The sequence below is a fragment of the Argopecten irradians genome, chromosome 9 (genome assembly GCF_041381155.1).
Source record: "Argopecten irradians isolate NY chromosome 9, Ai_NY, whole genome shotgun sequence".
NCBI classification, from domain to species: Eukaryota; Metazoa; Mollusca; class Bivalvia; order Pectinida; family Pectinidae; genus Argopecten; species Argopecten irradians.
The window spans coordinates 43,104,344-43,117,953 of NC_091142.1; the positions used below are offsets into that span (position 1 = coordinate 43,104,344).

At 36.6% G+C, this 13,610-nt stretch overlaps 1 protein-coding gene across 3 annotated transcripts in view; it reads right to left on the reverse strand.

The window, feature by feature from the left end:
• LOC138332392 (TNF receptor-associated factor 4-like) overlaps positions 1-13,610 on the reverse strand; it is a 47,746-nt gene that overhangs the window by 15,520 nt on the left and 18,616 nt on the right. The window contains exon 1 of one of the 3 annotated variants that reach the window (XM_069280475.1): positions 2,007-2,086. The exons of the other annotated variants lie outside the window; for them this stretch is intronic. Coding sequence (XP_069136576.1) covers positions 2,007-2,071 — 65 coding nt within the window. The 5' untranslated portion in view covers positions 2,072-2,086. Of the gene's footprint in view, positions 1-2,006; positions 2,087-13,610 lie in introns of those variants that run through there. 3 annotated transcript variants of the gene reach the window in all.

Genomic DNA, 13,610 nt, shown 5'->3' on the forward strand with positions numbered 1-13,610 from the left:
CTGTTCAGTTAAGATTCTTGTTTTTTATAACATACAGCACAAGATGAATCAACTTACAAAAATGATTTTTATTACATTAATAATTTAATATAAAGTTTTTTCAAAAGTCATACTCAATGAGGCCTATGTACTTAGTACATACCACTAAATCAGGAATTTTCTCAGGACAATTTTCCTTTTGAAGAATAACAAATTGTACAAACATTAGCACTTGTAGATACCCCATCCATTTAAGCCACCTGATATACCTAGTCGATGAGTTAGGCACATTGTATATCAAACTGGACCAATTTAAATCAAAGAGTTTACATATTTACTGGAGATCTAAAGGATCATATCATTAAATAAATCTTTATCAAGACTTGAGATTTAATAACTCTGTGATATTTCACGTACCTGACAGGTAACACCAGGTGAGACATTATCATCAGCGTCCTGTACTAAGTGTACTACTGTCCATACCTGTACCATCAGAACCGAAGAGTAATGTCTTATCACCCCTATAACTGTTAAAACTTTATACCCCAGTAAACCAGTAGTGACCATTATACCTCCCTGTCCCTGTATAGAGCTCCAGTCACAGATAACATTTAAGGAAGCAAGCAGAAAATTTCTCTATCAGATATCAATCTTGCCATGACCTAGCTTCACAGGGACATACAAGCTATATGGCTCCAACATTGGTTTTATTGCATATTTTAACAAATTCAAATGAAATTATATCTATTGGTTACTAGAATGGTGTGTGACATACATGTACCATCAAAAAGTGCAACAACCCATTGAAATACCACAGATACAATTATGGCCCCAAAATGTGGGGACAGGTGGTCTCTATACAGAGGTGATTGTTAAAGGCAGGCTTGTCTCTATATATGTAACTAACAAAACTTTATACATCACTCATACCTGGGTGTAAATCAAGCAGCTTTTCCCAAGAGAGTTATTTTGCCGGATATGGCCTGTGGACAGCGTAGTATCATTGTTACAGATAGTTATCGGCTGATCATTTGAAAACACATTAATTTATGATGTTCTCTAGGACTCAGTCAGACGGACTGACATCTAACTTTCCCAAATCAATGATCTCTAATGACGAAGCTAATCATGTGGACCAAAATCTGTAATATAAAACAGTTCACCTAAAACTACGACATTAACATGACTGTGTTATTATCAGTGTCACGATCTACGAAACAGATATCGGGCTGGACGAAACAGATATTGGTCGTGGTATTAGATGCCCCGGATTCCTGTGATACAACCCTAAATATTAATCTCACACGGCTGTATTTTTTGTGATAGGAGACTCGCGGTCTGTCAATACAACAGCTGTTAATCTATTGAAGCACACTAAACAATATTGATCACGATTTCTCCCATAATTTCCCCGTAACTGTATATCACAAAGACAAATTTGTACATACATACAACAAAGGTGTCATACAGTTATAGATTCATCAGGGGCAGTAATAGCAGGAAACTTGATCTTCAATCTGTTTCAAATCAAGATCAATGACTTTGGATCAGTGTGGTTTTAAACAGACTTTAATCTCATAATACTGATTTTAATTTTTAATAGACATGCTAACCTCACAACCAATACTTTAAACACGGTTAATTGTTTACCATCAATATTGATAAGGATTTGTTTTGTGAACAGAATGAAGTAGGCCTCGTGTTTTGCATCAGCAATCATGACTTCATTATAAAGTTAATAATCCTTCACTGAAGTCCATAATGAATACTTTACATTCTAAATGTGTAATACACATCAAATATTTGCTAAATATAATTTTTTATGATACATATTTTGACAATTTAAAGTGCAGTGATATTTGGTAACTTAACAATTAAAATGTTGATATAGGTACATTTCTAATGTTTCTAATTCAATAAAATAGCTTCATAAGACTTTACTTCAGAAGTGAATTGAATTTTAATTAATGGCCCACCAACATAGATTAATACTTTATAAACAGACAAAATTAATTCCAATCACTTACTTTTTCATTTGTTTGATCATCTTGATACTGGCTCTAAGGATATCATCCTTCCTAAGAGAAGGCATGTTTTAGGCCTGAGCCACAAATTAACAGGGTGACTGGACGTCTCCTACAACACCTCAGGTTGCTGTACAGTTAGGACTGACCTGTCCAGTGGTCTCCTACAACACCTCAGGCCGCTGTACAGTTAGGACTGACCTGTCCAGTGGCTTACTAACGGTATACTGACAGTTAGCACGGTATTAGACAGATTAAAGCATTCCACTATCCCTCCTATTACCCTCCCGCAATTTTTCACCACTTAAGTTTTAACCTGTTGACAATCAACTCTGAACCCCGCCGGCAGATGTTGGGGGCAGGTGACAAGATTCTACTCCAATCTGATTGGTTGGGTTTGAAATTAAGAAATTCCGGGCACACTTCCACCTGCTAACTACCCCGAGTTTTTGACAAGAATGGTCGCAGGGTTGCCTTTTAATTCTATGAGGCCTATTATAATTTTTCGTCTATTTGAACTTGGCCACGCGCCTTTGAGAGTTAGGATAATACAGGACCCTCCCGACCGGCCTGAGTTGTCTTTTGAAGTTTTGGTGAAGGTGTCGAGACAAAGGCGAGGTGTATAGATTACAGAGTGAATGGTGGAGCTGGGTACAACTTTAGATCAAATATTAAACTTGTGCAGTAGGGAGGCCGCGGACCGTTTGTCCTCGGACATCGGTCGTCAATAGGGGGCAGTGCTGACCAACAGGTGGACCGACGAATCAAGGCGGAGTTTCTGATGGGCTTTCAGAAAACAAAATCACCAGAACACGAGCCCCATGATGGGACTCTGATAGAATTCACTAAACTAGATGGACGAGATTAAACGATACTTTTGTGATTTTTTTTCTGCTTTATTTTCGACATTATCAGTAATACAGAGATATACCTGTGAAATTCATAGTTCTCTGAAGCGTGAAAACAAATTCTGCTCTACCAACTGTCATATCGGTTCCATTAAACATGCTATATCTCACATCCGTTTAATAATTACTTCAGAACTGGCAGATGGTTAATGACTAAACTAAAATATTAATCAATAATTTCAAATGGTACAAATCACCTGTACCAACATTCCACCACATTTTATTGGACTATGATTTTAATTGCCAAAGATAACTGTGAGAAAAATAAGAATTGGTTATAGTCAAAAGGAAATCAAAGTATCAATGAAATTTTATTGAGTGCAAACCCAGAGTAGCATATTGATGACAGAGTATGCTGGTCTGAGAGAACATGTAATAGGACTGATAACAGCTATGGCAGGCTAGAAATGTGTTCTTATGAAAACACAAAATATTCTTCAAAATTAGAAAACAGACATCAATCAATGCAGATGTTTCTAAAGTTTCTGTTTAAATTTCTAACATCTTTGTCAAATACTTTTATTTGTGGCTATTAAATTTTGCGAATTCCGTTTCAAAACAAGTTCGCGGAGATTATCTTTCGCGAAACAGACTATACATATAGTTCTACTTTCATTTGATACAATCATACTAAGTCATATTGATATAATGATTCGCGGAGATTAAATTTAAATTCTTTTAGTTAATCACGAAAATCGCGAAAAATAAATCGCACGCGAATAAATGTTGATTTACAGTAAGATGGATATATAAGCACATGTAAGATAGGACCTGTTGTTGTCAGATACAACACCAATACATTGTATACTCTTTATCATATATCTTGTTTTCTCCTTTAACAACACAACTAATGCTTAATCATTCTTCAACTTAGTCATTTACAAAAATACATCATTATTAAGTATAATGTACCTGTTTGTGTCTTTTTTAGTTTACTTTCCTGACTTAAATTATACTAAATATCAATTAACGCTGAGGTCGAGAGTTAATTCTGAGCAAATGTAACCATATATACAACACATATCATTCAACTTTCAAACTTCTTATTAATCAATATAACATACAAGTGTACATTTTAGATAAACTATACCAGCTATGTTTTACTGTATACATATATCATCTCTGATTAACATATATAGCCATATAGTGCACTATCATTTTGAGTATGGCAATGTAATTTGACCACTTTTAAGTTTAAGATGTTTCCAGAGTCTTTATAAAATAAATTCTTACCAATATCTTCTTGTAAAAGCAGAGAACTTTAGTGGAGGCATGGTTTACATGGTCAAGTTGTGTGGTCTGGCCTGATACCTTACTGACCACTGGAGGTCATTTATCTAACCAGTGGTCAGTCCCCCCTACTGGGCTGTGATTAGAGATACACAGGAAGTGGTCACTTACCATTCCAATGACAGGCTAATAGAGGACAGACAGCTAGGTTGGCCTTCGGGAAGGGAGGGGAGGGGCACCTGCTGGGCAGTATGAAAAATACCCATCCTGGGTCAGTCTGAGTGATGAGGAAGGAAGGGCCACTGTTCATCTTGACACTCTTCCCTGCCCTAGTAATTATCATCTAGTTGTAAATCACATCCTCCTTTATTAGGTATAATCTAATAAAGAAATTTAGAATGGGATGGAAAAGAATGGAGTCAATTCAGAAATATGCAAAGTACAGTGTATACTAGACTTGCCACCAGACACTAAGTTGTTGATAAGACTCTCAGCAGATCTTTACTAGATTATCTCCCCCTAGTTTGAAACTCTATAATCAGACATGTAGTAGAGAGAAAAATAATCAAGCTAAATTTTAGTGATTTTTTCAATATTCTAGAGACTGGTGCCTAGTCTAAGTGTATATATATATACATACCTAAACAGAAACATATTATATATAAGATATATTGTATATGTTTCTGACCTAAACCACTGCCAGAAGTAAAGGTGTCCTCTCACTATATATATATTAACTTCTGTAATAAGATATATCACCTTCTGACTACTTAGATATGGGTAAAATAAGGTATATATCCATCATCTCTTTATTGTTGGGACCTCTCTACCTTATATACATGTATATTGTTGAGACCTCTACCTTATTGTTGAGACCTCTACCTTATTGTTGAGACCTCTCTACCTTATATACATGTATATTGTTGGGACCTCTACCTTATTGTTGAGACCTCTACCTTATTGTTGGGACCTCTACCTTATTGTTGAGACCTCTACCTTATTGTTGGGACCTCTCTACCTTATATACATGTATATTGTTGGGACCTCTACCTTATTGTTGAGACCTCTACCTTATTGTTGGGACCTCTCTACCTTATTGTTATACCATGTATATTGTTGGGACCTCTACCTTATTGTTGAGACCTCTACCTTATTGTTGGGACCTTCTACCTTATTGGACCTTACCTATTGTTGGACCTCTACCTTATTGTTGAGACCTCTCTACCTTATTGTTGAGACCTCTCTACCCTTATTGTTGAGACCTCTACCTTATTGTTGGGACCTCTACCTTATTGTTGAGACCTCTACCTTATTGTTGGGACCTCTCTACCTTATTGTTGAGACCTCTACCTTATTGTTGAGACCTCTCTACCTTATTGTTGGGACCTCTACCTTATTGTTGAGACCTCTACCTTATTGTTGAGACCTCTCTACCTTATTGTTGAGACCTCTCTACCTTATTGTTGAGACCTCTACCTTATTGTTGAGACCTCTACCTTATTGTTGAGACCTCTACCTTATTGTTGAGACCTCTACCTTATTGTTGGACCTTATTGTTGGACCTCTACCTTATTGTTGAGACATGTACCTTATTGTTGGGACCTCTACCTTATTGTTGAGACCTCTACCTTATTGTTGGGACCTCTACCTTATTGTTGAGACCTCTACCTTATTGTTGGGACCTCTCTACCTTATTGTTGAGACCTCTACCTTATTGTTGGGACCTCTACCTTATTGTTGAGACCTCTACCTTATTGTTGGGACCTCTACCTTATTGTTGAGACCTCTCTACCTTATTGTTGGGACCTCTCTACCTTATTGTTGAGACCTCTACCTTATTGTTGAGACCTCTACCTTATTGTTGAGACCTCTACTATGTGGACCTCTACCTTATTGTTGGACTATCTCTACCTTATTGTTGGACCTCTACCTTATTGTTGGGACCTCTACCTTATGTGACCTTATATTGTTGAGACCTCTCTACCTTATTGTTGGACTCTACCTATTGTTGGACCTCTACCTTATTGTTGGGACCTCTCTTTACTTATTGTTGGGACCTCTACCTTATTGTTGGACTCTCTACTTATTGTTGGACCTCTACCTTATTGTTGGACCTCTCTACCTTATTGTTGGACCTCTACCTTATTGTTGGACCTCTACCTTATTGTTGGACCTCTACCTTATTGTTGAGACCTCTACCTTATTGTTGGGACTCTCTACCTTATTGTTGGGACCTCTACCTTATTGTTGGACCTCTACCTTATTGTTGAGACCTCTACCTTATTGTTGGGACCTCTACCTTATTGTTGAGACCTCTCTACCTTATTGTTGAGACCTCTCTACCTTATTGTTGAGACCTCTACCTTATTGTTGAGACCTCTCTACCTTATATACATGTATATTGTTGGGACCTCTACCTTATTGTTGAGACCTCTACCTTATTGTTGGGACCTCTACCTTATTGTTGGGACCTCTACCTTATTGTTGAGACCTCTCTACCTTATTGTTGAGACCTCTACCTTATTGTTGGGACCTCTCTACCTTATTGTTGAGACCTCTACCTTATTGTTGGGACCTCTACCTTATTGTTGGGACCTCTACCTTATTGTTGAGACCTCTACCTTATTGTTGGGACCTCTACCTTATTGTTGAGACCTCTACCTTATTGTTGAGACCTCTACCTTATTGTTGGGAATTCTCTACCTTATTTTCTGGACCTCTCCACCTTATTTTCTGGACCTCTCCACCTTATTTTCTGGACCTCTCCACCTTATTTTCTGGACCTCTCCACCTTATTTTCTGGACCTCTAACTTATTTTCTGGACCTCTAACTTATTGTCCTGAACCTGATCTCTACCTTATTGTCTGGGCCTCCACTTTATCTATGATGGGTGTGATACCTGGTTATTAATTACCTCACACACAGGTGATACTGATCACACCTCAAGGTTTGTTTATCCTAAAGGGCTGCTCTGTTCATTCCTTGTCTGGCCCTTTATCTGGGAGGAGATTACACAGTGATCAGATGTGTACAGAGGGCCGAGGACCCAGAGAACCATGAAGTGGTATTTATATACCGGTGTAATACCACAGTAGCCCTGGGGAATATTAACTTCCTAATCTGTGTACAAACAATCTGATCCCCACTGATTAAACAAATACACACGTTATTTTCTAGGTTTGATAAAACAGATTTTTTCTCTTTGATCCACAGGAGATTTGCTTATAACAATAAATGATATAACCTTTACCCAGCCTGGCCCAATATTGGATTGTAAAAGTAATGCAGTGACAATGATTTAATAGCGATCTATTATAGTGTGGCAATATTTAACATTCAAGATTTTAAAACTTCATATCAACAAATAACTATAAATATCAATCAACGTACATATAAACTGACAAATATTTTGATTGGTCAATATAAAACTATTGTATGGAGCTAGTAGCTTGGTTATAAATCAATGTTAAATCACTTGAGCTTGAAATTTAACATGAATCACTCGACCTTAAAAACACTTTGAATGTTGCATACATCTGCTGCCGACAGAAGCCAGCAGGTGCTTGTTTTATTGTGTAGTTTGTACATATGACATCAAAGTAGAAGATTATCAGATCAACAGTTGATTTAAATCTATATCGCTGAGGGCTGACTTAGGAGAGAGATTCTGTACCATATGTGGACTTATTATGTCGCCTATCTTTGTTACATTTACTACACAACATATCTGTGTAGTTATTATATATAGTAGTCCAATGTTACAGATCTATATTTCATCATTTCATCGCCACACGAAAGACTCATTATATCCCTTATGTTGTCGTGTGTCAATTATCTCCACCTGAGTAGAGCCCAAAGGAATTGCTGGAGAATTATATGTATTAGGACCTTACCACAGATCTTATATTGTAAATTAGGCATGAAAGTAAAAACCATCTCCCAGAATCACTGAGTTTGATTACGATCTGCCACGATCACCTGCTTGTTGACACGAAAGGGAGAGCTGTGATTAATCTTAACGACAATTATCAATGTTCATGAGTCTAAAGTATAAAGATTGATTTCTTTACACCAATCCGACTTATTTCAATAATTTTCAGTAAGAAATCAATGTCTTTATATATATTTGATCTTGAGCAGAAAAAAATTAAATAATTTATTTACTAATTGGCAGACTTGTAAGAACGTTAATTATGCTGAAATATAATGTATAATTCGGAGATGAAAACAATAAAACAAAAACTGTATAAGGATAATAAGCAATAATATATTCAACAACTTTGTCATCGACTCTGGTAATACAGCCTTAAACCTGAGAATTCAGGGAAATATACTGGTAAAATAAAGTAGCAGAATATTTATTTTTCTATATTTTGTATAAATAGACAGTATTCCTTTATCTAGATTTAGAATAAGATTTCTACCATTGATGATTCTAATTCCTAAAATCTAAAATATAGACTCAAATAATATCAATTTGATGGACAAATTACAGCATCAGTCTCTAGACCAATATGGTCATGCAGTGGGGGATATAACTATTAAAGCTTATATGATATCTCAATATTTCAATCATACTTTTACCAACATCAAGCCATGATAATTCATTCTTACTCATATTTACTTCACATTTATAACCATTTCACTTCATCATACTTTTGATTGTCTAAACTCAATTAATTTTCTGTAAGTCACTCAGTATTAACTGTGACCAACAGGTGCCCCGAGGGTTAAAACTTAGAATTCTGATTTGATAACCATCTGATGTGAATGACCATTGCAGCCCACTTTAATAATTGATGTCCAAGATATCAGGGATATTGACTGTGGGACTGACCTGTCCTACTGTGGGACTGACCGGTCCCTGTACTACCCGGGGTAGCTATCATAAATCCATAATTACTGTGACAACTTCTCAGGTGCACCACATACCTTAGACTGGCCACCAGACCCTGAGTTGTTGATAAAATTTTCTCAGCGGAGTTCTTCACTAGATTATCTCCCCCTAGTTTGAAACTCTAGAATGTACAGCAAATGTTAGTGTTTTTTCTCTCAATATTCTAGAGACTCACTGGTGGCCAGTCTACATACTCCTAAATTGAACAGGATTCAGACTACGCATGCTCCTAAATTGTACATGATTTAGAAGCTTTTAATAAAAGATTAAAATTTCCGCTTAGATATCTAAATTAGGGCTTTTTATGATTTTATCTGATTTCTACAACCTAAATAAGGAAGCTTTAGGAGAATTAGAACGTGTGATAGTATTCAACCTAATAACCAAGCACCATTGAAAATATAAGCACCCCTCCCCCTTTTTTGAGCAGTAATTTCATTTAGAAATTTAGAAAATGCAGAACGAAAATATAAAAAAGATGATTTCTTTGATTTCTTTTTCAATTTGATTTTTGGCCTACTTTGTGCAATACTTTTATCAAAGTTAATTAATCCAAATTTGATACTACTAAGCACCCTCTCATGTTTCCAAGTACATGTATGTATGTGCCATAGCTGGGCGCTTATTGGGTCAAATGTTCTCATTACTTAGTAAATATTTATAGTTTTGGATACAATGTTGTGAGGACCTAACTATATAACACCAGATTAATGACAGCAGGAAGTACTAGCTGTCAGTACTTAATTAGAATCAAATTTATTCATAACAAATTTGACTAAACACCTGGAGAAGAAAAGTGTTGAATTCTGCTGACAATATCAATATCAGGAAAATGATACTCCGAATGACAGTATATCTGTCAGAGAGTAGATGACCTCTTTATCCCATGGGACGTTTTTTTTACCACAATAGCTATACATACAATGTCTATTATGACTAATGGCATGAGTTGTCTAACACAGAGTTGTAGCTACATACCAACAGACTACTTAGTTTTGTAAACAAACCTACATTGTATCCCTGCGTACTGTGACCAGCTACTGGTTGTAAATGTTACTTACACTGTAATTGTCTGCACCGTCCCACGAGTATACAATTTATTAAGCCTTTTTTCCTATAACTGTCAACTGTTTACAACCAATTCTATATTGACTGTAAAGAAAACATCTCTGAATGGGGAAGGAATTTTTAGGTGCCTCAATGTTAATGAGAGACTTAATATGTGGTATTCCATGAATGAGGATTGTCTGGGCTGCAGACAGCTCAATGGGGATGGAGGACATGAAAGGAAAGATAAATAAATATACAACTCATGACAAATACTTAGTGTACATGAAAACATCAGATTGCATGTTATAACACTTCAGACCAGACTACCACACATTACACTGATTATAGTGGTTCAGGTCAGGAACCCATCAATGTTATTTAGCTATCTGTATATATATTACATTACGTTTCATGCTGTCTAGTCTTTTAGGAAAGCTGGGGTAGGGGTGGGGGATTGCTAGCTTGTATATAATCGAATTAATTAGTTTTAAAGTAAATATACACATATTCATAATATTTTTTCTATGCTGTAGAATACTAAATGGTATATAGAGGGGCACAGCAGTGGGAAAGTGGTTAAGATGACTGAAATTCTACCATCACCCCTAATGATGTATAATTGTGTAATATAATTAGAAATGTGGCAGATATAACAAATTACCCGGGCGGGCTTAGGATAAATTACTGCTCCTTTTATTTGTGATGTTTTCTGATAACCAGTGTAACATGTGTTATTACATTGTGGCTGTAGTACCACAGGAAGGGCACCTGCTAACCACTCAATTAGTCTCCAGTCTTCCACAACTACACACAATTATGTGTTAAACATTAGGTTATCCACAGAAAACCCCTACAAACAACCAACATTCATCATTTATTATGTCAATACTGACAGTGATTTGTCACCTTGTAAATGTTAAATTCTATCAGAATCACTTACGATGCCTGTACAGCTGGCCCCGGGGCTGTATATCTATATCAGGGTTAATGGGGCATTCCCTTAACACAGGACAGGTGGAGCGAGTTCTGAGACAACAAAATCAAAAAATTGATTTAAGGTAATATGAATTATAACAATTCAAGTTATTATCAACAATTTAGAATCTGAATGGTTGATACAATTTGAGATAAACCACTTTGACGTGGAAACCAATTTTGAAAATTGATGATTGCACAATTTAAGGTAAATACAGGTGAAACATTTTAGAGATTTAGATGTACATTTGTATTTTTGTTAAATCTACACCTTATACATCAGCTGTCACCCTAGATTATCTCCCCTTATACATTGTAGTTCCCTAAGACTATATAACCACTAGGATATCAGCTGTCACCCTAGATTATCTCCCCTTATACATTGTAGTTCCCTAAGACTATATAACCACTAGGATATCAGCTGTCACCCTAGATTATCTCCCCTTATACATTGTAGTTCCCTAAGACTATATAACCACTAGGATATCAGCTGTACATTGTAGTTCCCTAAGGATATCAGCTGTCACCCTAGATTATCTCTCCTTATACATTGTAGTTCCCTAAGACTATATAACCACTAGGATATCAGCTGTCACCCTAGATTATCTCCCCTTATACATTGTAGTTCCCTAAGACTATATAACCACTAGGATATCAGCTGTCACCCTAGATTATCTCCCCTTATACATTGTAGTTCCCTAAGACTATATAACCACTAGGATATCAGCTGTCACCCTAGATTATCTCCCCTTATACATTGTAGTTCCCTAAGACTATATAACCACTAGGATATCAGCTGTCACCCTAGATTATCTCCCCTTATACATTGTAGTTCCCTAAGACTATATAACCACTAGGATATCAGCTGTCACCCTAGATTATCTCCCCTTATACATTGTAGTTCCCTAAGACTATATAACCACTAGGATATCAGCTGTACATTGTAGTTCCCTAAGGATATCAGCTGTCACCCTAGATTATCTCTCCTTATACATTGTAGTTCCCTAAGTCTATATAACCACTAGGATATCAGCTGTCACCCTAGATTATCTCCCCTTATACATTGTAGTTCCCTAAGACTATATAACCACTAGGATATCAGCTGTCACCCTAGATTATCTCCCCTTATACATTGTAGTTCCCTAAGACTATATAACCACTAGGATATCAGCTGTCACCCTAGATTATCTCCCCTTATACATTGTAGTTCCCTAAGACTATATAACCACTAGGATATCAGCTGTCACCCTAGATTATCTCCCCTTATACATTGTAGTTCCCTAAGACTATATAACCACTAGGATATCAGCTGTCACCCTAGATTATCTCCCCTTATACATTGTAGTTCCCTAAGACTATATAACCACTAGGATATCAGCTACATTAGTTCCCTAGATATCAGCTGTCACCCTAGATTATCTCCCCTTATACATTGTAGTTCCCTAAGACTATATAACCACTAGGATATCAGCTGTCACCCTAGATTATCTCCCCTTATACATTGTAGTTCCCTAAGACTATATAACCACTAGGATATCAGCTGTCACCCTAGATTATCTCTCCTTATACATTGTAGTTCCCTAAGACTATATAACCACTAGGATATCAGCTGTCACCCTAGATTATCTCCCCTTATACATTGTAGTTCCCTAAGACTATATAACCACTAGGATATCAGCTGTCACCCTAGATTATCTCTCCTTATACATTGTAGTTCCCTAAGACTATATAACCACTAGGATATCAGCTGTCACCCTAGATTATCTCTCCTTATACATTGTAGTTCCCTAAGACTATATAACCACTAGGATATCAGCTGTCACCCTAGATTATCTCCCCTTATACATTGTAGTTCCCTAAGACTATATAACCACTAGGATATCAGCTGTCACCCTAGATTATCTCTCCTTATACATTGTAGTTCCCTAAGACTATATAACCACTAGGATATCAGCTGTCACCCTAGATTATCTCTCCTTATACATTTGTAGTTCCCTAAGACTATATAACCACTAGGATATCAGCTGTCACCCTAGATTATCTCCCCTTATACATTGTAGTTCCCTAAGTAATAACCACTAGGATATCAGCTGTCACCCTAGATTATCTCCCCTTATACATTGTAGTTCCCTAAGACTATATAACCACTAGGATATCAGCTGTCACCCTAGATTATCTCTCCTTATACATTGTAGTTCCCTAAGACTATATAACCACTAGGATATCAGCTGTCACCCTAGATTATCTCCCCTTATACATTGTAGTTCCCTAAGACTATATAACCACTAGGATATCAGCTGTCACCCTAGATTATCTCCCCTTATACATTGTAGTTCCCTAAGACTATATAACCACTAGGATATCAGCTGTCACCCTAGATTATCTCCCCTTATACATTGTAGTTCCCTAAGACTATATAACCACTAGGATATCAGCTGTCACCCTAGATTATCTCTCCTTATACATTGTAGTTCCCTAAGACTATATAACCACTAGGATATCAGCTGTCACCCTAGATTATCTCTCCTTATACATTGTAGTTCCCT